We start from the raw sequence: 27,181 nt of genomic DNA on the forward strand, positions 1-27,181 counted from the left end.
TGCGGTAGGCTAATAAGGTTTGAACAACCATTGCTGTGTGCACAAGTTACTCCAAGTGTTACTCTAAATCCCAGCAGAAAGTACCGAGGGCTGGAAGCACCGAGACAACCCCACCAGAAGTCAGCCACTGTCTCTCTAGTGAGTGGATACAGTGAGACTATGGTCAGACTGGTAACTTTTTCCAATTCTAGAATAATTTAGGTTTGGCTGCTCTTTGGGCCCTACTTCCAACATTTTTTTTTTTCTTTTTTCTTAATCTACTCCTAACTGCCAAGAAGTACCCCTGCTAACAACAACAACAAAAAACCCGATCGCATTATAAGGTTATACCCACTGGTATTTTGAGGGAACTTAAAAACACTGCAAAGTTAAAACCAAGTAGCCTTTCTAGTTGGCTAAAAACCTGCACCAACTAAGGTTCTGTTGTTGCAAACTCTGAGCCCTATCCCTCTCCTAGCCCAGGATCCTGCAGCCTAGCACCGAGCTACACCCTGGAGTGGCTGCCGGGTCCCCCCTCCTCCTGGGAACAGCTCCACCTCGGGGGCGCTGGAAACGCCCTCCGTGAGTTCCCTGACACCAGCGGGAGTTTCAAGTTTCCACTCGTGGGGCGGGGGGAGGCGGCGGGCGCGCGGCGAGCTTCGGGCCGCGCGGCTCCGCTTCGTTCACTGCGGGCTTCGGACTCGGGCTGGCCCGCGGCGTCCTCGTCCCTCGGGAAGGCTTCGCGAAGGCCCCGCAGCGCGTCCTCCGGCTGAGGCCCACTCGACCCCCGCCCGTGGCGCAGACCCCTCCTGGGCGGCCGGGAGACCAGCTCTCGCTGCGGTCACGGTTGCTGGCGCTCGAGCCCCGGCCTCGCCCCGCCACTGGCGGGCCGCGGGAGGAGGGGGCGCGGGGCGGCCCCGCCTTCCCCCCCCGAGGAGGCGCCGGGCGGCCATATTGCCGAGCTGTCTGCGGCGGCTGCGGCGCGTCTTCTCGCAGGCGGCCCGGGGCTCGCACCGCCGACTCTCCGCTCGCTCGCCGCCAGCCGCGACGCCCCCGCCGAGCCGCGCCTCAGCCAGTCGGCGGCGGGCAGGGAAGGAGCCACTAATTTTCGGGGTAAGCCCTGCTCGGCGCGTTGTCCGTCCCAGGCCCGGGTGCCGCTCTCCCCACCTAGGCGCTGAGGTGGCGGCCAGAAGTTGCCGGGCTGTGGCGCCGCGGCCCGGGGCCTGGCGCGCCTCACAGACGGGCTCGCGCCTGGCCGCCCAAGAGGCGGCGGGGTCGTTAACGGCAGAGCCGTGCCACTTGCTCGGAGCCTCGCCGCGCCGTCCGCCGTCGGCCTGGCCGCCCCGTGCGTCGGGCAATGTGGGTTCCCGCCGCCGTGGACTGGGCCCAGGGCTCGGCCGGGAGCGCCCCTGGGGCCCGCGTGGAGCGTGGGTCGCGTGCTCTCTCGCAACCCGGGGACGGGGACGGCAAGGCTAGAACTTCTCCCCCGGCCTGCCGTTAGAAGTCGGGGTGTTGGATTACTAGAGAGCGTGCGGACGCCCTAGCAGCGGAAAGGCCGCCCTGCCGCGCGAGCCCGCGAGGCCAGGCCCGGGCTCCCGGCCGCCCTTGCCTAGGGCTGCAGTCGCTGCCCGTGCCCTCCCGGCCCCCGACCTGCCCGCACGGTGGAGTCGCCTGGCGCACCGGGAAACCGAGCCTTTCCACCTTTCGGGGCTCCCAAACTCCCATCTCCCGGCTAAGTTTGAAAGGGAGCAGTGCGTTATTTCAGTTGAAATAGCACGTCTGTTCCTACACAGATGTTCCTGTAAACGTTGCCAGGATTCTAGGTGGTTTTGTTTTTCCTCCCTCCCTAGAAGAGTGGTTGGTTATTCATTGGAAATGTGTTTTTAAGAGAGCAAGTTTATAATTTTTTTTTTTTTAAAGTACAGTAGAGATTTTGTAAGACGAGGTGTGAGGGAGATGCCCTGTTGGTGTGTGGAGGCACCAAGATTTGTATGATGTAAAAGCCCAAGATAACAAGGATTTATGTGATAAAAGAGTACTTGGACACTGCAATCTATTGTTGACCAAGCATCTTTTTTTTAAATAGAATATAACACTATGACGGAGCACAGAATAAACAATTGCCTTGTTCATTTTGCTGCATAAATAATGGCTTAATCTGCTTGCCAAACAGCCCCATCAGATCTGAAAAGAGAGCCTAATGTCTAGGATTGCGGGTTTTTTTTTTTTTTAATCTTTAGAATTCTGTCACTTGCACCAGTGTGTCTTTATCTTTTATAATAATAATTTCTTCAAATATGACAAAATGCAGACTCCTTTTCAAATTGTCAGTATGCTGTGAAGAGAACTACACTGGCTTTCTCTGTATAAATCCCTTTGAAAACTGTAGTTTGGAACATACTCCGTAGTCACTAGGAAGTCTTCACGAGGAGGGGGAGGAGTTTGATTGTGACACTTAAGTGTTAAGCCCTTGCCTCTGTGGGTCCTGCATACTGGTTTGCTCATGTGTAGCTTCACACAGGAGAGGATGTAGGAAGAGCGCAAGAGATGTTTGTAGAATAGAGTTAATAGATTTTGCTGTGAAAAAAACACATTGAATCTTAATTTTGTGGGAATTATGGTTGCCTGGGTGAAACTTACACAGCTTCTTTGCAGCATTTGTGTGCAATGGTTAGGACAACAGGTTTGCTTTCTCCCTCTCTTAGTAGCTGTCAGTAGTTTGGGGGGAGGGGATAGGAGATAGGTGCACCAATTGAGTTTTGTTCCTTGCTTCACCATTCCCAAGAGGAGAATGTATTTTTATTAACTAGTTTTTAATCTCTGGTGAGTGGCTGGAAGACTTACAGATTTATTTTATTTTTTAAATCTCTTAATATAAAATTATGTGCAATCTATTAGAGTAGATTCTGAAATGTTGAGTGATGATGAGAGTTCAGAATTTTCATTCATTTAAAACTTAACACATTCTAAATCGAGCCTTTTAAAAACGGGCAAATCTTAACTTTTCCCCCCCCAAGGACTAGGGCTTTTAAAATATTGCCCCATTTAGGTAGAGAAGGCTGAGCCGTGCTGATAGAGCATGTCTGTGGGGCCTGGGCTATCCTTTCCTGTTAGTGGTGAAGTCTGGGAAGTAAGGAAGTCACTCCTGGATGGCTTGGGCTCCCTGCAGATCCAGAGCTGGTGGGAACTACTTTACCCTGTTGATATCCTGAATAGGGATCTGGATTAAATTGCTGCTCTATAAGGTTATTTTAAGTTTCTAGAGCATAGGTGTCACTAGAGGGTGATCTGGGAAAGCCCAGACTTCAGACTGCAATAGGCAGCTTATCCAGTCTGACCTCAGAGTTATTCTATCTCTTGTGTGTTAACAACTGTCCTCTCTGTCCCATTCATTAAGTTTCTATATGCTTCTTAGTATTGTTATGGATGTGCATTCTAAATCATTATAAAATAATGTACCACACAGTAAAGTTATAACACTCAGAAAGATGTAAAGCCATAGAATAAAACGCTTGTCTTCGTGCCCCAGAACTCTGCAGTCCTGTCCATGGCCCCATTTTTTTTTTTTTTTTTTTTTTTTTAAGTAATTGCCTTGTGTATAGAAAGTGGTAGTATTCCTGCAAGGGTAAACATACCTTATTTCTTATGTGTGGGTCTCAAGTCAAGTCTGTTAGTATAAGGTTGTGCTGTAGCAAACCCTGACGTGGTGTTTATTACTTATATTGAACATCAAGTATATTGTATTTTCTTATTTTCATCATTTCAGCAAAATTAATAGAATTTGCTATACTAATTCTCAGAAGTATTGTGTAAGTACATTGATTTATGATTAGTGGTGAGGTTTACTTTTTTCCTCCCTATAGTGTAAATTCTCAGTAAAAGTTTGTACACACACGAAAACATGTACATATACACACATCTCATACAGAAGCATAAAATGTCTTTTGAAACAGGTTTATTATTTAGAGCAGCATCTATATTTTTTTAAACCTGGAAACTATTTAGAAAGGAATAGTTGTCTACGTGATTAATTTTTTCTCTGTCTTTAATAGTAGACTCGAGCTAGTAACCAGGTTAGTGGAAAAGATGGGGCTTCCATGGGATTCCTCCACACTAAACAATTATGTATAGCAGCGGTTGCAAATTTACTAATTTAAAATAACTAGGATTTTTGTTTTTATTTGTATTGAGACAGGGTGGCCTTGGCTGTCCTATAACTTGCTATGTAGACCAGGCTGACCTGGCACTCAAGAGATTTTCTGCCTCCAGAATGTTGAGATTAAAGGTATAAGCCACCTTACTTTTAAGTAACGTAGTTTTGTTGAGTAGGTATTTGCTATAAATTTGTGTTTGAGTAAGCTTTGTCTTTTTTCCTTATAGTTCACCTTTTAAGTATAATTCTAAATTTACATGTATTAAGTTTTATGTATACAAACTGTCACTAAATTTATACATCTAGTGAGTGATATAATCAAAAAATGCTGATTACTTTTCTTTATGCTTTATATGCATTGGAAATAATAAGAGTAGTAAAGTTAATTTACTTGGAAAGATTGGTAACTGTTTTGTGTATTAGCTAGTTAAAACCAGTAGGTCAAATCTAGCCTGCTCACATTTTTGTAAATAAAGTTTTATTGACCAGGCAGTGGTGGAACATGCCTTTAATCCCAACAGGGATTGGGAGGCAGAGATAGGCAGATCTCTATAAATTTGAGGGCAGGATGGTCAAGGCTACATGGCGAAACCCTGTCTTGCAAAACCAAAAATTAAAAAATTAAGTTTTATTGGAACTTGTACATGCTGGTTGTTTACATATTGTCTGTGGCTTCTTTTGAACTATGATGGCAAAGCACTTACAAAACCTGAAATAGTTACTCTTTGCTTTTTTGCAGAGAGAATTAGCTTATCTCCAATTAGAAAGAAAAACAATAACAAAAAAATCTCTACTGTATTGAAAGAATGTTTTAAACTGGGCCTTGTGGTGCACATCTGTGATCCTAGCTGTCCTGGGATGAGGCAAGGGATTGCATGGTCAAGGTCAGTCTAGACAACTTAGTGAGATCCCATCTCAAAATAAAATAAAATAAAATAAAATAAAAATAAAAGGCAGCAGATTGAGTTGAGTGATAGAGTAGTACCTAGGAGGATTCCGTCCCGTCTTGAGGGGAGACGGACATGCTTTTACAGACAGTAGCAAAGGAGGGCCACACTACTGTTTTCTGAGATAGTGGGGTAACTAACTTTATAAACTGTACTACCAGTAATTGATAGAGGATTTTTTTCTCTAAATTTTAGTTATTTCTAAATTTAGTTACTGGCTTTCAAGACTGTAAATGTTTCTTTTAACTTTTAAAAAGTTGAAATTAAATAAGAGACTTGCTACAAGTGAATTTGTAAGGTTTTGAGTCTTTACATCATGTAAGATACACTGAGTAAAAGTAACAGAAAATTCTCAACTCTGGCCTGGGGCCTTCCCCATTAGACTAAGATGATTGTTTTTTACTTTGGTTAGCTGTAGGGGGATGAGTTGATACAAAATAGGGGAGGGTTCATTTTCAGAAGCTTCTCCCAAGATGTCTTCTGCTTCTTGGCCAGGATTGTAGCATGTTCTGTATCTCCCAGTTTTGTTACTTTCGATCAGATTGTTTTCTTTTGATTCTGTTCCATTATTTTCCTAGCAATATATCAAATGCATTGAATTCTTTTGTCCCCAAGTGCAAAAAGATCCAAAGTGATCTGTCATACATTAGTATGCTTAAATGAACATGCAACTGACATTCTTGGTTCAAAACTTAAATTATAAAATGAAAAACATTGTCACTAAAATGCTTTATTAAATTATTCTACAGGACAAAAACTAGCCTCCTGCCAGTTTTTACAAGTAAAGTTTTATTTGAATGATTGCAACATAAGACTGTGGCTTGTGAAACCTAATGTGTTTATTTACCCGGCCCTTGACAGAGAAAGTTTGCTGAATTTTTTTTTTTTAAGGTGTCAGTCATATATCCAGGCAATTATTACAACATGATAAATACTTGTTGCATTTCAGCCTTAAAGATGGAAAAGCTACCGAGGAGTTGACAGTGTAAAGAGCATGTGAACATCTTAAGTGTGTTAAATGGGACCGTGGCAGATGTCGGCTGGAATTAGTAATAGTGTGTAAAATTATAAGAATCATCTGTGATGTCAAGTCTGGATATTTCTTGCTATTTAAAATTTTTTTTTAAATATTTATGTTTCTGTAAATTAATAATCTTTGAATAAAAAATAGCCAGAGTAGATGTATATGTCCTTAAACAATAATTCTCCCTTTATAAAACGGACAATGAGGAAGGATGTATAGTATCTTAGTTATGGTTAATTGACAGTGTCTTTTCAAGTGTGTTATGTCTGTGGACTAATAAGTCTCTAAGGAAAGCTGTGCGCATCCCAACACATCTGTAGATGACAGTGCCATGTTGAAGTGTTGAAAGTTGGACACTCATTGTATGGGAGATGGATTAAACTTTGTTAAATGTCATGAGAACTGATACTTAAATTTTTTTAGATTCTATATTTAGAGAAACTGTTAATACAAACTTAGTTTGGTTTTAAGTAGAGGTATATCTATTGGAAAGATTATTATGTGCACCTCAAACAAACAGCATGATAATTATAGTCATTATTAAATGTGACATTTTCTTTAATTCTTGAATTCAGTAAAATAACTGAAATGGTTTTGGAACAAGATAAAGTAAGCTTTATTATGTTTGTGTTTGTTGTCTCATTAATTCTTACTAGCTTGGCCATTTTATAACACATTAAGATGAGAAGAAAATGTTGTCTTTGAAAATACCCAACAGCTAAAGTATTACCTGTAAGCCTAGATCATCATCAAAAGTAACAAAACCCAGCTACTGCTAAATAATATCTAATGTCTCAAAATGTATAAGAGGTGTTTGTGGATACAGTGTTGAGTCTTTGGTTCTTTACTGCTACGTGAGTCTGCTTTCCTTTTGCAGTCTCTAACAGCATAAAAATGATTGTTTGTTTAGATTTATTTTATATCTTCTTAGTACACTGTCGCTTTCTTCAGATACAGCAGAAGCGGTCATCAGATCCCATTACAGATGGTTGTGAGCCACCTTGTGGGTGCTGGGAATTGAACTGAGTCAGTGCTCTTAACCACTGAGCCATTTCTCCAGCACCTAAAAAATGTTTTCTTAATGTAAAGTGAAGAAGTTAAACTGGAGATGGCTATCTTACTTACATTTTAGCACATATTTACAAATGATGTTTCATTTGCCTTTCTGATCACCTTAGTAACAATTTAGATTACTTAAAAAAATTTAGGTCAGAATCGAAATTCAAGATATGTTATTTTAGTAGTTCTGTTTTGCACTTAAGTTTTAGAAATTAAAAATTTCTCAGAACTTTCAAATATTCTTTGCAAATATCTTTAAAACATAGAGTACCACCACATGAACAAGTCTCAGATATACCCCCAGCTATTTCTTACTGAAATATTTTGAAAACACCCTTTTATAATTAACTCAGAACCATGAGTTTGTTATCTGGCTCTTAACTCGTATTGTTCAATCATTTGAAAACAGTTTGTAATAGCAGTCGTAGAAGGACTGGTTCTAGGCTTTGTATTCTTGGATGAGTTGTATAGGCAATGTTTGTCTAAGAATAACAATATTAATCCTAAGTTTTGTTTCAATATAATAAATATGTACCAATGAAAACCTTAAATCTGTATCAAAATAAATTTTATACCAATGTAAGAATATATAACTTTAATTTTGTGTCAATTATAAAGATTTTAAAATTTTTAGGTCAGAATTGAAATCCAAGATGTTATTTTTTGTAGTTCTGTTTTGCATTTAAGTTTTAGAAATTAAAATTTTCTCAAAACTTGGCAATATTTTCTTGAAAATATCTTTAAAACATGAATAAGTCTTAGATATCTTTAGAATTACTTGTCAGTTTGCAGCTTTCATGTTTTCAGGTTGATGATGGTAGAGGAGAATGCCTTCTCAGCCTCTTCTCTAAGTCTCCTGTTGTCTGGGACTGCCTTGCCTAGGACTGCATGAAACAACAGAACAGGACCGTCAGAACCTAAATAAATCCAGGCTTTGAGGGACTCTGACCTCACCAGCTAGTTCCATGCCTTTGTGCAAAGTCTCTCAACCACATCTTTCCTTCTTTTTAGAGGTATAGGGGTTGGAATACTGAAGTAGGGTGGGAGAAGGCAGGCCATTGTGAGAATTAGACCATGTCTGTAAGTGCCTTTAAAGTAAGCATTCTGCAAATGGTAAGATGGCCTTGTCCTCCGCACTTCACTTGAGAACCACGAAATTTTTTTTTTTTTTTTTTTTTTTTTTTAAAAAAAGGTATTCTTACACTATTAAGCTAATACATAAGTATTTCTTGGTATTTTTTCAGGTTTTAAACCTGAGAGTGTGTGAACTTGGATAAAGTTGTATCCTTCTTCCCATATTCTGTTATGAATGTGGCAGTATTAGAGATACTGTTTCTATAAGACTTATCAGGGATCTTCATAATACATTCAAGTTGTCTTAGTGTGGTATTTATTTTTAAAAAATATTTGTAATTTTTACCGGAAAGGAGACAAAACACTGTATTTACCTATTTACTTATTTATTTATTTATTTGATGTAAGTACACTGTTGCTATTTTCAGACACACCAGAAGAGGGTATCTGATCGTATTATAAATGGTTATGAGCCACCATGTGCTTGCTGGGAATTGAACTCAGGAATAGCAGTCAGTGCTCTTAACCTCTGAGCCATCTCTCCAGCCCTCAGTTTAGTATTTATAATGATCTTTACTTACAAGTCTGATTAAATCCAGTAGTGCTGTTATTTAAAGTGTTGGGAAAGAATCAAATATATTTGTTTATCTGATATTACTGACATAGATTTGTATATTTTAAGTTTTGGTAATTACATTCAAGCACAATACGTTTCTTGTAATTTTATGTATTTTATACATTTATTTTATGAGGAGGCCTCCCTAGAGTGTCCCATATGCAGAAAAAAAGGATTAATACTTTATCAGTGTCGTAACTGTTGATTTGCCTGCCATTTATCTAGTTGATGTATTTTAAACTTGTTTTTGTTGTATTGCTTCCTAGTTTCCCAGTAAATTGGCCAAGAGTTCTTTTAGAATTTTATGTAAAGAAACTATTATGCTCTTCCATAGTTCGAATCCCAAAAGACTGAAAATAATTATAATTATGCCTTGGGAAAAGAGTAACTTGAAAGTAAAATTAGTTTGGTGTTAATTATCGAAGCTTCAGTGTAAGCCACTAATAGACTCCACTCAGCAGCATCTGTTGCAGTGTGTGACCTGTTGGTGTGCTGTGCCACTGCTGCAGAGAGCCACTGTGGCACGCGGCAGCTTCGTTGTATGAGGAGGGTCAGCCTCAGAGTTGAAGGGCAGAGGATGATATATATTTCAATCTCAGTGTTTCCTCTTTTGTGGTATTTTGTTTGTTCATGTGGGTAGGTGGTGGGAGGTGGGAGACAGCTGCTGCCAGCATCTTTTCAGACTGAAGCCTCTAAACTGATGACTGGTTAGTTGCTGCTACCTTTGTGCTTCTGAGGAAGTTAGTATGGAAAAGAGATAGGGTGGAACCTCTGTAAGTAATGCAGGAGTGGAAGAAACTGGAGTGACAAAAATTGATCACATGCATAAGCCTGCAGGGAAACATTAAAAAAAAATTAACGGGGACAAGAGGGTCATTGCTTTATGAATATAACACCAAAGGGTGAGTGAACTCACCGATGGTCGGGTCACCACTTTGTATGTTTGGCAGCCATATAGATAGAGGAGAAAAGATGCTGAAAACAAGTTAGTTTCATGTTAGAAGTGGAATACTTTCTTGACTTTCTATTTGATCTTTTATTTTCTATTTTGCTACTGGCAGATGCTGGTTTTATTTAAAGTATATGATCCTAGAAGTGACTAGATATGCACCATTCATGGTAAATAGTATCTTGGTATGAACATTGTTTATTGATCTCTAACTTGACTAAAACTAGATTTTAATTCCACTTACACATAGTTTTTCCTAGAAATTTTAAAGGTAGAATTCCTGTGCATACCACATTATGGAAGGTAATAGGTTAGTAAAATATGCTTTTCAGAGTTTCATATCTGACTTTTAAAAACTTAAAAGTAAAACCTCTAAGAGCTGGAGAGACGACTCAGCAGTTAATAGCACTGACTGCTCTCCCAGAGGTCATAAGTTCAATTCCCAGCAACCACATGGTGGTTCAAAACTATCTGTAATGGGAACTGATGCTCTCTTCTGGTGTGTCTGAAGAGAACAACAGTGTATTTATATAAATAATTCTTACAAAAAACAAACAAAGAAAAACCCTCTAGAGAGTATTGTGATTTGTGATGGGGCTGATATAATATTGCTGGCCACAAATAAATACCCCCAGAAGCGCCTGCACAGGGCTATGCAGTGCAGTATGGCTGGCAAGGTTCCTACATTGGAGAGTTCACTGGGGATGTAAGCTCTCTATAATAGTCAGCTATGAAAAACAAGCCTCTTTGAGCTGAAAATCAAATTTAGAGAGAGATACAAAGTAAATATAAGAATAAAAGAAGTTTTAAATATCATACCGTGAAAATATTAAAAACTTTTTTCAGTCAAAAAAAAGGAGACTATCTAGGGATGTTATAGATTGCCTAGTCATTAGAACCATTGCTGCTCTTCCAAAGGACCCAAGCTAAGTTCCTAGCACTCAAATTGGGTCACTCACAGCCACTTCTAACCAGCTCCAGGAGATTTTGACACCCTCTTCTGGCCTCAGCAAACACTTTCATGCATGTAGAAATGGAAATTTAAAAATCTTTAAAAATATTTTGTTATTAATAAAATAAAATTTTATATCATAGACAGATAAATACATTGCCAATAACTGAGAATGGGACTGGAGAGATGGGTCAGTGGTTAGGAGCATTTCTTACTCTTTCAGAGGACTGGAGTTTGAGTTCTAGAACACACATCAAATAGCTAACAGCTGCCTGTAATTCAGTGCCAGGGGATCTGATATCCACTTTTGGCCTTGATGAGCACCTGCACACGTGTGGCATATATCCACATAAACACACATACACATAAATAAAAATCAATCTTAAATCTGGAGAAGCTGGCCATGTTGACTTCCACCTGTTAGTCTAGCAGAGGTGGGAGGATTACATCGAGTGTGTGAGTCCTAGGCCAGCCAGAGGTACTGAGTGAGACCTTGCCTGAAAATGCAAGACAGACACTTATCTGTAAAAACCTGCTGGCTAGAGGAATATCAATCAGTTAAAGGATGGACAATTTGAAAACATGGTCAAAGATTAGATAGGAAAATGTCAGAAAGAACTGAGTGAAAAATACCTGGACAGGCGTTCGCTGATCGATTGCTAGAATCCAAGCAAAGCTAAGGCTTTAGAATGAAGAAACTTACCAGATCTCTGGCAGTTTGCAGAGAAAAGTAAATGTTGTTAAAGTAGAAAGGAAAGTCAGATCAATGCAAAGGGGAATGAATTAAATTGACAGCTGACTGCTTAGGAGTGCTAACAATTGTCAGAATAAAGAGAAGTAGTCCAAGCAAGCAACAGTCCACATGGGTGTCTGTGTGCAGTTAGTTACTATAAGGAGAGGACTCTTACGGAAAGGTGTAACAGTTCTGGAACTGCTTACCCGATACCAGCCTAAAAATTTATGTAAATGAAGAATTGACATTTTATCAGGAGTCAGTTCGGAAAACTTAATGTATTTCTGTCAGATTGGCTAAGCAGACTAAAGTGAGGAGAAGGAGAGATTTGTGTGTCTTAGTTTGATCTAATGTTATCTAGTGCACTCCATGTAGTCTTTTTGTTTATATCTGGAACAAGTGACAGTATACTCAAGTTAAATATTGAAATAAATGCAGAAACTACACAATATGAGTATTTTACCTACAGACCTAAAACTCTCGAATTTGAAATTTTAAAGTGGGAACACAATAACGAAACATTTAAAAATAGTTATTAGAAATCATGATTGGAAACGGAACAGTTAAGAGCTTAAGTACATACAGAATCAGAGGCATACCAGGCGTGTTGGGGGCGGGCCAGGAGGATGGCCCAGGATTTAAGAGGAGCCTGAGCAAGAAGTTCTACACCATTCTGTGCAAAGAGTTAGAACCTGTCTGGAAAAAAAACCCGAAAAAGCAAACAGCAGCAGCAAACAAAACCCTACTCCATTGACCTTGCAACGTATAAAAACGACATACGTGTATGCCAAATGTTTTTCCCCTCAAGTGTCCTTAGGCGTTTCTTAGATGCCGCCTTCATTTTGAACATGAAAGTTTGACTTGAAACTCCTTTAATAGAGGTGTGAATTAACTCCTTTAATTCAGAAAGTGTGGCCTGTCGGACTGTAAATGTAGGGGGAGGGATAGGGAATAGGCTAGAAAAAGTTCTGAATGTCATTGCTAGTGACTCAGATAAAAACATGCAGCACAGCCCCCAGAGCTCCAGAGAATGTTTCTGTGTATAGAGACATTTATTGGCATGTGTGTGAATAAAATTTAAGGAAATTACCTTATTTGAATGTGTGTTAATTTATCTGGACCTACAACTATCTTGGCAGTGATAGTGTCTACATAAATTTTAATGTCTCTGTTACATTAGTCACAGTAGGGTTTGATGCTAGAATCTCTTTTCCTAGACAGATGATAAAGGCTTGGCAGATTTCTCAGAAAGGCAAACTCATTTTTATTGGTGATTCTTAGTATGAAGGTTTACCCCTGGGCAACAGGGTAGTCCTTCCGTGTTTAGTGAAAGAAGTTCCATGTCAGTGTTAGCTCTGCATTCCAAGTTCCATGTCAGTGTTAGCTCTGTGTTCCAGTGGAGATCACTGGAAGGCTGGGGACTAGCACCTTGGTTGCTATGTAGAGCTGTGGCTGCCTTCTACACTTTAGATGAGTAAGCTGGTGTATTTTTGTTGTTGTTGTTGTTTTTTGTTTTTTGTTTTTAGAATTTAAAAAAAAATTTAAAAAAGTTTTCATTAGATTTAAAAAAAAAAAAATACCTGACAGTACAGAAAAAAGGTTGGAAAATACTGAGTTTTCCCTTAGACTTGAGACTGTCTGTCTTCATTAGTTCTACCTCTTCCCACACAAGGCTGGTGCATAGAGGAACTTGTATGGGAGAGGCAGTCTTTAGTCCGTAGCGATCAGACTTCTTGCTGTCTTTTAGATTAACATTAACATACTTTCTGCTCTGCTGTTTGAGATGTGCAGTGCCAAACACCAGGCTTTTTAGGGGTATTGTGGAATGCTCGCCCAAGACTTCACGTGTGAGCCTAAGAGGACACAGTGTCACTTGGAACTGGCTTTTAAAGTACTCTAACTTTTATTCCTACAAGGTAGAGGTGAAACCTAACCTGAAAGGTAATAAAGTATGCTTTCTTTCCTTTAACAGGCTATAATTGTTTATAGAAGTGAAGAGTTTCTAAAGAAGGTAACAAACAAGAAAAAGAAAATGCCGAAGCCAGTAAGTGTTTTTGTTCTTTTGATATGCTTAGCGTTGTGCAGGTTGTGAAGAATAAGCATGGGTGAGAGGATGCTTAAGGTTAAAATTTTGACATTTGTGACAAAACTGTTTAGTTTTATTCTGGCTTTTATAGTTAAATCTGTGTGACTTCTGTTTAATCCATGTTGCTTTTGATTTCCTTTATATAAAATAGGGATATAATTTTATTTACTCAAGGAAGGATACAAGATAATATAAGAAAAATCTAGTATACATTTAGTTCTCAGTAATTGTAAGTTATTGTTAAAGAAAATAGTGAGAGGTATGCCTGTTAACTTTCTTGTAATTCTAGTTTGAAGCTGTGACAGTGATATTGAATACATTTGTATGCCTATGACCATTTTCTTTGTTTGAAGTCTGTTGCCTCCCTTTGGGACTCTTTCCCATGACTAGGTTGCCTTGTTTAGGCTTAGTAGAAAAGGAAGTACATAGTCTTGAGGTACTGCCACTTGATGTGCCATGGCTGGTTGATAGCCATCGAGGCAGGCCCTTTTCTGAAGAGAAATGGAGGAGGAGTGGATGGGGTGTGAAAGAGAGGGGAGATTGGCGGGGAGAGACTGGGAGGGGCAGGAGGAGGGGAAATTGTGGTTGGGGGTATAAAATAAACAAAATTTAAAGAAATACAAAGTGAATCATTCCCACAAACTGGGGGAAAATCCTTGGAGCTAGTCAGTTAGCTCAGTGATTAAGAACGCACACTGCTCTTGCAGAGGGCCTGAGTTTAGCTCCCATCATCCATGTTGGCCATCTTAGCATCCTGTAAGTCTAGCCTCAGGGGATCTGACACTCTTCTGGGACCCGCTTGACACCTGCACCCGTAGAGGGCATATACCAGTACACCAACTCATACATGCATCCTTCTTTTTTAAACACATTCTTTTATTTGATACTATCATACATGATATTCACCGTGCCCCATTTCAGCTCCCTAGTTCTTCCCAGAACCACCCTACCTTCTTTTCCCCTTTCCTCCCATTTGAACTTTATGTCCTCTTGTTTGTAAGTTTTTTCGTAATTTACTTCGTCCAGTTTGTGCTGGGACCATCCATTGTATCCTAGCCAACCCTTAGAGGTGCATCATGGACGCACCCTTAGAGAAAACAGAGCGAGATGCCATCAAGTGTCCGTAGCTCTTGAGCCTCACCCCACTCCATACTAGAATGCTGACTGGCTTGATCTTACGCAAGCACTCAGAGCCATTGTGGGTCTTCTGTAACCAGCCAGAGAAACTCTTCACTTCAAAAGAAAATTGTAAAGAGCTAATACTTTAGTCCTCATGGCTCTTTTTGTGTTGTATTTGATTCTCCTTCTGTTTCTGCCTGCCGTCTCTGTGTTTCTTTTCTCAGACAGGTCGTCCTCACCTTCCTCAGCATGTGTTCCCTAGTGTATCCCCACTGCATAGGATGTCCTCTTTCACAATCTGCTTTCTAGTTTGTTAGTTCCCCCTCCTCCTCTTCCTCCTCTTCCTCCCTCTCTCTCTCTCTCTCTCTCTCTCTCTCTCTCTCTCTCACACACACACACACACACACACACACACAGATTTGTGTTTTGCATGTTACAGCAGACATGAGGTTGAAGTATTTGAGCCTTGATTTACTTAACGAACATGATGATTTCCAGTTGCATCCATTTTCCTACAGATGTCTTGATTTCGTTTTTCTTTATGACTACATAAAATACCATTGTGTATAGGTATGGCATTTTGTACAGGGTATCCCTTTATTAAAAGATACCTAAGCTGATTGCATTTTCTGATAGTAGCAAACATGGATGTACAATGTCTCTGGCATGTCAGTGTGTGTGGTGTGTCAGTTTGGAATCCTTGTAGGCTCAAGAGTGACAGAGTCATAATTTATATTTTGAATATGAAGAATCCCCATACTGATTTCCATGGTGACTTCACCAGCAATGAAGAGGTTCCTCTTTCCCCAAAGCCTTACTAGCATTTGTTATCATTTATTTTCTTAAAGATTGCTATTTTCACTGGAATCTCAGAGCATATTGTTCAATTTATCATTTCATTATTATACAAAGTAACAAGCTTCCTCTGGCATCATCATACATGTTTTGTAATGAAATATGAAGAAATATGAGATAGTGAATGACGTTCAAGGAATTGGGAGTTACATCTGCTCAGCTGTATTTAATACCCATGTGTCCTGTGGGTTTCAGGGCTCTAACTCAGGTCATCAGGCTTGACATTTTGTGTCTGCCTTTGTTCACTAACCCATCTGATGACCCTCTAGTAATTCAAATGAGGTATTCATAAGATTTTCTTTCCCTCCATTTTTAAAATTTCCTGTAATAAGAATCAAGCTGTATCACTTTTAATAAAGTTAGGGATGGTGTGTGGATTAATTGTGGAGCACTTGGCTGTCCTGTGTGAGGGCCTGTCTCATTTCCCAGTATTGTCCCCTCTCATGTTTTAACTGTCCATGTGAATGCCTGTAATCCAAGTAGGGGACTGATAGAGAAGAACATTGCGAATAGGCCGAGCCTGAGTCACATGCTAAGAGTAGCTCAAAATCCAAGTGCTAGGAGTATAGCTTAGTAGGAGAAGTTTGCATAGCGTGCACAGAGCCCTGGATTTGATCTTCAGCATCCTAGTACACAGAAATACTATAAGTCAAAGAATTTTCTCATGCTTACTACTTTGTAAATATATTCTGTTTTAATTACTATCTTTTTTGGCTTTATTACAGATCAATGTAAGAGTAACTACAATGGACGCTGAGCTAGAGTTTGCCATTCAGCCCAATACAACTGGCAAACAACTTTTTGACCAGGTATCTTTTCATCCCACAAAACATGTAACCTGTGTGTTGTGGGGTGTGTGTATGTGTGTGTTTGGTGGGGTGAACATGCTAAGGCCAGAGGAAGATAAATCATTTTTGCCTGATTGTATTGAAACAGTGTCTGTCATTGAACCTGGAGTAAGGCTGGTGGACAAACAAACCATAGCAGTCCTGTTTGTAAACTGTACTGGTATTACAGGTGTGAATGGCCAGGTCCAGCTTGTTATGATGGGCTTAGAACCTGAGCCCATGCCCTCCTATGTTAGCAGCAAGCACTGTTAACCAGTGAGTGAGCCATCTCTCCGAGACGAAGAGATGTAACGTTGATACCATCATGTGTGAGCTGTTGTGCACATGTTACATTTTCTCTACCTTCCTTGAGAATCCAACTATGTAGTGCTTGGAATTTTGGCAGTACATATTCAGGTTCTTTGAATAGCTTTAGGAATATTTATATATAATCACTTCTACTTTTGTGGGATAATTTTTTAGTGAATTTTAAAAACATACATAAAAGCCTAAAAGGGGCTAGCAGGCTGCTCAGCAGGCAGAGGTGCCTGTTGCCAAGCCCAGTGACTGGAGTTCAGTCCCACGGCCCAGGTAATGGAAGGAGAGACCTGATGCGGGATAATTGTCCTTTGACTTCAGCATGTGTGTTGTTATTTGGGCTCAAGAGAAATTTTTACCATAAAGGCATGATAAATGACTAGATAGATAGATGTAGACTAGTGAAACTTAGGGCATGGGTCAAAAATTGTTTCTTCTCAGTAATGGTAGAACGTTGAAGCTACCAGACTTTGTCACCAAAGTGATGTGCTTTGCCTTAGGTACTGGTAGCGTACCTGGCAAGAATCAAATAAAAACATAAGCTTAGCACATCTGTTCTGCTAGCCTTCAGACTATTGTTTGTTTATTGAGGCTATGATGTGAGCTAACGAAATGAAGATAGAAAATACTGAGTCAAGGAAGAAGAGAGAAGTGATGTAACAGGATTGAGACTAGAAAACATGAATTATTGTTTTCAGAATTGTTCTTTGAACATGCACTTTTCTATTGCACTTCAGCCTGTAGTGTGGTTGTCCTTGTGATCTGTAATGTCAAGTGTTGTCATCACAGTGTGAATGTTGAACTTTATTTATCTGTTTTATAGGTTGTAAAAACAGTTGGTTTACGTGAGGTCTGGTTTTTTGGGCTGCAATACGTAGATAGCAAAGGATATTCTACATGGCTAAAACTGAATAAAAAGGTAAGATTTGTATAATAACATTAATTTGATATGTTTACTAATCTGTGCTGAAAAGGCACCTGACTAACGCCAGGACTTCTGTCGCAGTTGTCTGTCTTAATTATTACTCATGACGTTTAATTCATTGAAGCACCATCAACTCCTTCCCCCCCCACACACACACTGTGTGAGCTAAGCATGTGAGAAATAGAACTGTGAAGCAGGTGTTACATGCGTTAAAACTGAGCACACATCTGTAAATGTCTGCAGAATGAGCTTGGGCACACAGAGCAGTCAGTCCAGCTGATGTCTGGGCTCCAGAGCAGGTGCCAGCCTCGGGACTGTACAGCAGTTTTTTTAGCACCTGTGTTTGTCTATAAACCTATTGTTTTACATAGCATTACTGCATATTTTCTTCCAAAAAGAATATGATGTAAATATATTCATTTACAGTGAATTAAAAGTTTTGTTGATTATACTTGAAATTACTATTCTAGGTAACACAGCAAGATGTTAAAAAAGAAAATCCTTTACAATTCAAGTTTAGAGCTAAATTCTTTCCTGAAGATGTTTCTGAGGAATTGATTCAAGAAATAACACAGAGACTTTTCTTCTTGCAAGTTAAAGAAGCCATCTTAAATGATGAGATCTATTGCCCACCAGAAACTGCAGTTCTTTTGGCTTCGTATGCTGTTCAAGCCAAGTATGGCGATTATAATAAAGAGATTCACAAACTAGGCTATCTGGCTAATGACAGACTCTTACCACAGCGGTAAGTGAATCATGCCTTTATTTAATATTCTCTAATGTTATAGTTCAGAAGTGCATGCTAAATTTCTTTAAAAGATTTTTAAGTTGCAAGGTGAATCATAGACTTGTATTTTTTAAAGCTCATGACTTATAACACCGATTTATGTGTTGTGTAACTCTGTTCTACTGTTTTCAATGCAACAGATGTGCAACAGAAAGAGGTTATGATTTGGTCTTTAGGGAAGGATTATTGCTGTTTGTAAACATTGCAACACATGCAGATAAACGTGTAATAAACACTGTGAGAATATTAAGTGGCAAGAGCTATATTTCTTCCATGGAATGATGTTTTCTGTATTTTACAAAGAATTTAAATGAGGCATTGGTATAGTCTGCAGTACCTTTGTAACATTCAAAGCCCTGCATGGGAAGCAAATGGCTAAAGAATGAGGTTTGGGAATTAAGTCTAATCTGCTCCATGTTAGTTGCATGACCTTAGGTTTTAACCTCTAAGGATCCACTGTAAACAAAAGTGGATAATTATTCTCTAACCTAAAGAGAATTCTAGTCAGTCTATGGTATTCATACCAATGCAATATATATATATAATTTTGCTGCTTTGGTGTTAAGGGTAGAAAAATAAGAATACTGTATTTGTTAACAGATGAAATATAAAGGTTACTAGAGGAGACGTGTGTGTGGTGCAGAGTATGCCTTCTTTGGTGCTGTAGGGATTAGTATAGAGTACAAATGGTCCTTGAACACAGTGACTAGCTCTTGTTGGCTTCAAATTCAGAACTGCCCTGCCTCAGTTTCTAAAGTACTGGAATTATAAATGTTCACCACCATATTTAGCTTAATATGTCTTTTTTTTAAATCAAAAATATTATCTCCATAAAATGACAATATTAAATATACTCATTAAAATAGCAGATATGAAGAATAAAGGGATAATCAGGACCCAAGAATTCTGTTTTCTATCTGTTTCTTAATTTTCTGTTAGCAATGATATAGACATTTTTTCAATTCAGAGTATGAGCCATTTGAAACATTTGAGTTCTTTGTAAACTATATAATATCCATTTTAAAGCATGAATTTAATTTAAGATATCTAAAACTTTGTTTTAGCCTTCCCTAATAACCTGATTTCTATGACTTCAGTCTTCAGCCAGGATACTGACTTGGACACAATGTACCACCATGTTCTAGTCCATGTTTTAACTCCTCAGTTGTGGTTTTAGTTCTCTACAGTGTTAGCATGTGCACTGATTTGTATCATAGCTATCACAGTCAAGCCACGAAAGGACTCTAGACTTTGAAAATACTTTGGCTTTTGAATTACAAAGTCATTAACTACATTTTTTCCTTTTAGTGTTTTGGAACAACACAAACTGACCAAAGAGCAGTGGGAGGAGAGAATACAGAACTGGCATGAGGAGCACAGAGGGATGCTAAGGTAGCTGGTGACTGATGCTTTCTCTATATTTCTCTTCAGGTGAAAGCATTTTCATCTCATTTAAAAATCTCCTTGGGCTGGTGAGAATGGCACAACCAGCAGCTAAAGGTGTTACCTGATGACCTAAGTGAATCCCTAGAGCCCACATGATGGGAGAGAACCAGCTTCTCATGTTGTCCCCCTTCTCTCTGTCTTTTTCTTAATTTTCTAGTAGTAATAGGAAGCTATTTTGAAACATTTGACTTCTTGTAAGCTATAGAATACCCATTTTAAAGCATGAGCTAAAGTAATTGAAGCTATCCAAAGCTGTTTTAGCCTTTCCTAGTAACAGCTGGACTTGAGTATTCAGTCAGGATAATGACTCCAGCACAGCCTACACATTTACTGTGGTTCACACATGCTATTGTTACTTCCCTACACACACACACACACACACACACACACACACACGTCTCTATCCCCCTTCCCCCCCCCAAATGAAAATGTTTGTGATGATACCAGACAGACCAGGTCATACTTCCTAATCTCTGATATGGTTGAATAAATATAAAGCACTAAATATTAGCCCTGGGAATTTTTTAGTTTTATTTAATGTTTAGATGTGTCTCCTTTGATGTATGATATTGAGCTGTGTGTTAATAGGGAAGATTCGATGATGGAATACTTGAAGATTGCACAAGATCTCGAGATGTATGGTGTCAACTACTTTGAAATCAAGAATAAGAAGGGTACAGAGCTGTGGCTGGGTGTTGATGCTTTAGGTCTGAATATTTATGAGCATGATGACAAGTAAGTAACTGGGTGTGGGTGAGCTAGTTGTTCCTCTGTGACTTTGTTCCTCCTTCCTGGCTTTCAGACACGCTCTGCTCATGAAAGTCGTCTCCATTGTCTTTCCTGCTTTCTGTCCTTACAGTAAATAAGTAGTTAATTCCACGTTGAGTTTTGTTCCTGGTACCTTGTCTGTTTATTAAATGAGAGAGTGCATCTATATTTGCAGTGTGCCGCTTTGTCCCCTGTGAGTGAAATCTGGTAACAAGGCTCAGTCCAATACTCTGTTTACTAGGTAGATTTTTTTTAGGGTAATTTTAGCAAAATGGCACATCTATGAAGACCTTCTATGGTTATTATTTTATATGATTTAATTAAAATTTTCTTTCAGTGATAGCGTCAACTGTATCATGTGAGTTAAGAATCTGGAGCTCCTAAAATTGGTCATTCACATAACCAGTTCCAGTAGGCTGTGTATTTTCCCTGCCTTTAATTTAAAGCAATATTTTTTTTTCCCCACTAGGTTAACACCTAAAATTGGTTTTCCCTGGAGTGAAATCCGAAATATTTCATTTAATGACAAAAAATTCGTTATAAAGCCAATTGACAAAAAGGCACCTGTAAGTATATTTTGTTTATTAACTTTTAAAAAATTTCTCTACTTTATATGAAATCACTTGAAGAGTACTACTTATCACTTAAGTTGTTTCTGAGTGATACTCTTTCCATAGTTAAATTTTCCTTAGTGATGAAATGTTATTAAAAATACAAAGGTTTCCAGTTTTCTTAATAGGATGTTTTCTTAATAATTTTAACTGATTTAACTGTAATGTAGATAATGGTATTAGAAGGGTATTAACAGTCGTTCCTAAGAAATAATTTAAACAACATTTATTGATCATAAAATGTAGTAGAGGTTTTTAAGTTAACTCTATAGTCTTGCACTCTGAAGTTTCTGTTTTTAATATCTGAGGCTTCCTTTTTATTGAGATAGATTTTTCAAAGATTAGTGTTACATATACTTTAGTATTCTACCTTTGTTATCTAAAAGGTAAATATTTGAAGAACATTTCTAGATTAAAACAGCCATGGAGAAAGACCAGTTTTGTGGTGTAAGGATAGCTGTTTGTAGTTTCTTTGAATAAAAAAAAAAAAGAATGACATTTAGTTCATCTTTAAAGAACAGATGAGGGGTAGAGGAATGGGGAAACAGTTATGTTGGAGGTATGTGGGTTCACAGTCCCTAGACTCTATGTGTACTCACAGATTTCTACTTCATACTGAAATTGAGTAGTGGTGAAGGATACTGTCACTCTGAAAATTTTTAAAATTGGATTTTTATTTTTAGGATTTTGTCTTCTATGCACCTCGTCTGAGAATCAATAAGCGAATTTTGGCCTTATGTATGGGAAACCATGAACTGTACATGCGAAGGAGAAAGCCTGATACGATTGAAGTACAACAGATGAAGGCTCAGGCCCGGGAGGAGAAACATCAGAAGCAGCTAGAAAGGTATGTGTGTGTACTGTTTATTTTTAATTTTTAGGACAGGCCAGCTACAAGTTACAGACTGCTCAGGTTTATTGGTGTACTTTAATGTTCAACTTTGAGTACAGTTTTGGTGATGGGCCTGAGAGATACTTCCAAAAATAATTTAACTTTACATGTTACTGTAGAGACTTTATATTTTTAGTATATTTATGTCCTCAAAATAGAACTAGATTGAAATAACTACTTAGAAACCCAAACTCTAATGAAAACATCTGCTTATAATTACAAAAGCTTCCTGGGTAAAGTGTGATTTGGATAGGATGTGGGAAAGACATGTTCGGAAGGGGAAGCCAGCATAAACGTGTGTAGAGATGAGTGGATGTTGGGTTTGCTAGAGACCAGGAAGTGGACCAGGTTTGTCCTTTTGAGCAGAGCGCAAAAACAAGTATTTTCCTATTTTATATGGGAGATAAGAGAGAAAGGCCTAGCAACTGTAGGTGTGAGCGTGTGATGTGAGGAGCTAGGTGCTGGTGTGGTCTGGTATGTCTGTAGGGTAAGGTGTGAGATGCACATCTCAGCAATTCTGCAGAATTAGGCTGTCTCCTGTGTACTTACTTAACTTTTCAATAATAAAACACTGTTTGGTCCCAGCCTGCTTATCGTCATCTTCCTTACCATTGCTTTCTCTTTCTGTCTACATATCTTCTTCTTCTCCATCTTTGTAGAAGAGCAAATGGGACACCAATAGGGAAAAGCTAAATGACGCCAACATCTTTTCCTAAAAGGAGGGGCTGTATGTGCCAGACTGGGGCCCAGAAGATTCTAAGCACATGGGATAGATAGGTCTTGAGGCTTGCTTTGTACTGAGTCCTCAAGAAGGAAGGATCTCAGTGTTTGTCAGGAAGAAAGGCAGCTGCCTTGAGCTGTGGTGATACTAGACATGACTGCACAGGGGCCTTGGAACAGTGGAATAGCCTAACACCCTGGGTTGTAGACAGCATGCAGTGGAAAAGCAATTATTTGAAAACTGGTACTTGTGCTTCTACAAACATGAGGGAACAACTGGCTTTTTAAGGGAAGGCCACTGGGCCTTTCTTTTGCCCAAGGAGCAGAGTATGCCAACTTGTCTTCTCATTAGGTTTTTTAGAGGTGTAGAAACTCCCAGGTTTTTGAGCCTCTGCTTGAATATACTTGATATAAGTTGGAAAGAGGGAGAAATGCTGTAGAGACCCAGGGCAGACCCATTGGCTCTTCTGGTATTAAGGAAGTACGTCCAGGAGAGCCTAGAGCCAGAGTGGAATGGCCCATATCTTCTCTTTTCTCTTCTCTTTTCTTTTCCCTTTCCGTTTCCCTTCCTCCCCCCACCCCCTTTTTTTTTCTTAGACTTATTTAATGTATGTGAGTACACTGTCCTTGTCTTCAGACACACCAGAAGAGGGCATCAGATCCCATTACAGATGGTTGTGAGTCACCATGTGGTTGCTGGGAATTGAACTCAGGTTCTCTGGATAGCAATCAGTGCTCTTAACCACTGAGCCGCCTCTCCAGCCCTAGCTTTTTAATTTTTATTTTAGTTTTTCTTGTTCTTTTAAAATATTTTCTTTTTAAAATTTTGATTTTTTAAAAATGTGCCTTGACTGCTTTGTCTCCACATATGTATGTACATCATATACATGCCCACAGGTTGTAAGAGGATGGTGTATCCCCTGGAACAGGAATGACAGCTGTGGCCTGCCATATGGATGCTGGCAATTGAGCTCTTCTACAAGAGCAAGAGCTCTTCAGCACTACAAAGTGTCTAGCCCTGGGTCTTTAGTTATTAAATGCGGTGGAGTTTATTAATTAGCAGGAAGCATACCCTTCACTTCCTACGTCGGGTCTTTGTGATCAGAAAGTCACCACCAACAGTTCTCGCTGACTTGTGACAGTTCTCCTCCAGTGTTCCACGCTTTGTTTCTTGGGGACAGATGGATGCCCAAGATCTGCAGAAATGTCCAAATTCAGGCTTTTATACTAAGAAAAAGTACCTTGATAGTACCGCTTGGTGATATGCCTGGAGTTCAGAATAGACACTAGATGGCAGTGATATCATTTTGTGAATATCAAGAAGATGATAGAGATGGAATCACTTTAGTGAAGAAATGCTATCATTGAAGTAATAATTTGAAAATTAACTATATGAAGTAACAACTTGGTGTCTTTTATTCATCTTTTTGGTTTTGGTCAGCAACGTGGAGTTTGACCAAAGGTAGGCTCTTGCTAGATGTCTGATGACAAATTTGGCTCTATTAGTCCCCAAGTCCTCTCCCCCCAAATGATATCAGAACTTGTAACAGACAGTTAAAGCTTCATAGCATTGTTTCCCCTTTTACCAGCTGTAAATACTTGCTGCCATCCTAATGGAATTGTGAAAGGTAAAACTTACTTGTCATCTTTTATCGAGGCATATATGGCTAGTACCCAGAAATTACATTTGTATTAATTTATTTTGATGGTTGAAAATCATTTACCTCTCATGCTATTTTGCTATTGAAGGTACTTGTGTGTTCTCTTTTTTAAGCCTTTGTTATTTCCCCATGGAGCGCCCCTGCTAACTCAGGGAATTTCCTTGAGTTGTGGCAATGGATGAAGCAAGCTATTAAGATGTTACAGATAATTTGTTCTGTGCACAGAAGCTGAATCTATCTGCTTTTTTTCCCCATCTGAGCTGGCTTTGAGAACATGCTTGTATATTTGTATATGGTATATGTGTAGGTACATGCAGACACACACATGCATAAATGTGTGTGGAGGTCAGAATAGATACTGAAGTGTACATGGTAAATATTGAAAACATTTGAATATTTAAATACTTACATTGCACTTTTGTTTGATTTTGGGTTAATACAAATGACATCAATTTGTTTCTACTCATTTATATAACATGACTTATAATTTATTTAAGGGCACAATTAGAGAATGAAAAGAAGAAACGAGAAATAGCAGAAAAGGAAAAGGAAAGAATAGAACGTGAAAAGGAAGAGCTGATGGAGCGTCTACGGCAAATCGAAGAGCAGACAATGAAAGCCCAGAAAGGTAGAGCTTTTGTTTTAAACAGTGAATTCGAGATTATCACTGTGATGTTTAAGGTCTGCAGCTCTAAAACCATGCTCAGTCACACACAGACATGCCATGCTGCTTGTTTGCTTTTGACATACTTAGGTGAACTTCATCTTCTGCTTATAGCCAGAGTGCTGCAGTATATAGAAGGCTGCAGTATATAGATAGAAAGCTGCAGTATATAGATAGAAGGCTGCAGTATATAGATAGAAAGCTGCAGTATATAGATAGAAGGCTGCAGTATATAGATAGAAGGCTGCACTATATAGATAGAAAGCTGCAGTATATAGATAGAAAGCTGCAGTATATAGATAGAAAGCTGCAGTATATAGATAGAAAGCTGCAGTATATAGATAGAAAGCTGCAGTATATAGATAGAAAGCTGCAGTATATAGAAAGCACACTGTTTGCATTGAGAACTCTGGGATGCACTACTTTGACAGAGCATTAGTGGAAAGAACAAAGGAAAACAAGTTATTTGAGCAGATTAAATTGTTCTTTCCCAAGCAGCAGAATCTTAGCAGGTACTGTGAACTTACTCTGTATATAATACCCTTCCCTAGCAATTAGAAAAATTAGCCATTCGCTTTTATTGGGAATGGTAGTGTTATTTAAGGTTTAATTTGATTATATCGTTTTCCTGTGTGAAGGAGATATTTTTCAGAAGCAGTTGAAACCATTTTCTCGTGGGTATCCAGAAGAGGTGGTTACCTAAATGACTATTTATCTACAGTTACTCCAGGAGTACTGGAGATATAGTTCAGTAGAGACTGTCATGGGTTGAGGAGGTGGGGCACATTTTCACTATTGCTCAGGCTGGCTTCAAACTTTTTGATACTCCTGGCTCCACCAATGCTAAGATAACTGGCATGTGCCATCTTACCAAGTATATGCATAAGGTTGGAGACAAGACTCCTTTGGTAAAATACTTCATGTGCAGTCATGAAGCTCTGTAGTTGATCACCAGAACTAAGGTTGGGCCTGGTTGGCACTAGCTTGCAATCTAGTACTTAGAAATCCAGTATTTAGAAAAGCTAAGACATGTAGATTCCTGAAGTTGACTGGTCAGGCAGCCTCAACAAATCAGTCAGACTCAGTTCGTGAGAGGCTGCATCTCAGAAAGGGAGGTAACAACTTTTGGTAGACCCCTGGCCTCCATGCATGTGTATATACTCCCCACCCCACCCCACCCCACCCCACCCCACCCCACCCCACCCCACCCCACTCCATACACACAAAACACAATTTTTAAGTTGAGTTTTATTCTAACTAGCTAAAACCTGACCTCTCACATTACTTCAAAACTGAAAGGTTGTATGGCACTTGTTTATAGACCACAAAATGGAAACAAGATGATTTTTGAATTCCAAATTTGATGTTGTTTATTTTGCTTTAGGTACCTTCTTATCTTTGCAGACATAGAATCTACATGGCAGTAAAACCTGTGCGGATGATAGAAATCCATGTAGAAAACTGATAGTGACATACATGCTGTGTATAAGGACCACATGACCTATATAAGTTGCACCCTTCAAGGACACTGGGAAGAAGTTTGAGTTGAGGGGCTTAGGGAACAGCTCGCAAAGCTCACTGGTCCAGATGCTTGCTTACATGTGTGAGACTCTCAGGAGCACACACATGACCTCCTGCCTTACACTGAAGGATGCTTTTAAAGAATTAAATATTTCATAGTAAAGATTAAATTTATATAACTGTTTTGAGGGGATAGCTACTTACTAAATCTTTCAATCTCATTTATTTAGGATGTATAGTAAAAGTATTAATGGTTTACATACAAAACTCTCAAAGAAGTACTGAAGACTATAAGGGAGATAGAGCATAAAGAATATAGACCATCTTTATCAAGACAATTGCCAATCAGTCATCTTAAGGCAAAGGACATCCAGTGTATTTGTTGTTTTTCTAATAAAGCTTTCCCAGGCTATCCTAAAACCTACATAGTTGTCTTGTAATTTGTCCTAAATTTTTAATCAAGTGCAGTAACTGACCATATTTCATAATATTTAA

The 27,181-nt window shown here is 39.1% G+C and overlaps 1 protein-coding gene across 2 annotated transcripts in view; it reads left to right on the forward strand.

Annotated features, from left to right (window-relative positions):
* Positions 1-594: 594 nt before the first annotated feature.
* Rdx (radixin) overlaps positions 595-27,181 on the forward strand; it is a 53,603-nt gene continuing 27,016 nt past the window's right edge. Inside the window, exons 1-10 of one of the 2 annotated variants that reach the window (XM_076925189.1) lie at positions 595-1,092; positions 13,459-13,530; positions 16,272-16,355; positions 17,515-17,610; positions 18,087-18,361; positions 19,712-19,795; positions 20,438-20,584; positions 21,087-21,183; positions 21,912-22,075; positions 24,999-25,129. In XM_076925189.1, coding sequence (XP_076781304.1) covers positions 13,519-13,530; positions 16,272-16,355; positions 17,515-17,610; positions 18,087-18,361; positions 19,712-19,795; positions 20,438-20,584; positions 21,087-21,183; positions 21,912-22,075; positions 24,999-25,129 — 1,090 coding nt within the window. In that variant the 5' untranslated portion in view covers positions 595-1,092; positions 13,459-13,518. The remainder of the gene's footprint in view (positions 1,093-13,458; positions 13,531-16,271; positions 16,356-17,514; positions 17,611-18,086; positions 18,362-19,711; positions 19,796-20,437; positions 20,585-21,086; positions 21,184-21,911; positions 22,076-24,998; positions 25,130-27,181) is intronic. The other variant, XM_076925188.1, reaches the window with a different exon arrangement.

The sequence above is a fragment of the Arvicanthis niloticus genome, chromosome 26, assembly GCF_011762505.2.
Source record: "Arvicanthis niloticus isolate mArvNil1 chromosome 26, mArvNil1.pat.X, whole genome shotgun sequence".
NCBI classification, from domain to species: domain Eukaryota; kingdom Metazoa; phylum Chordata; class Mammalia; order Rodentia; family Muridae; genus Arvicanthis; species Arvicanthis niloticus.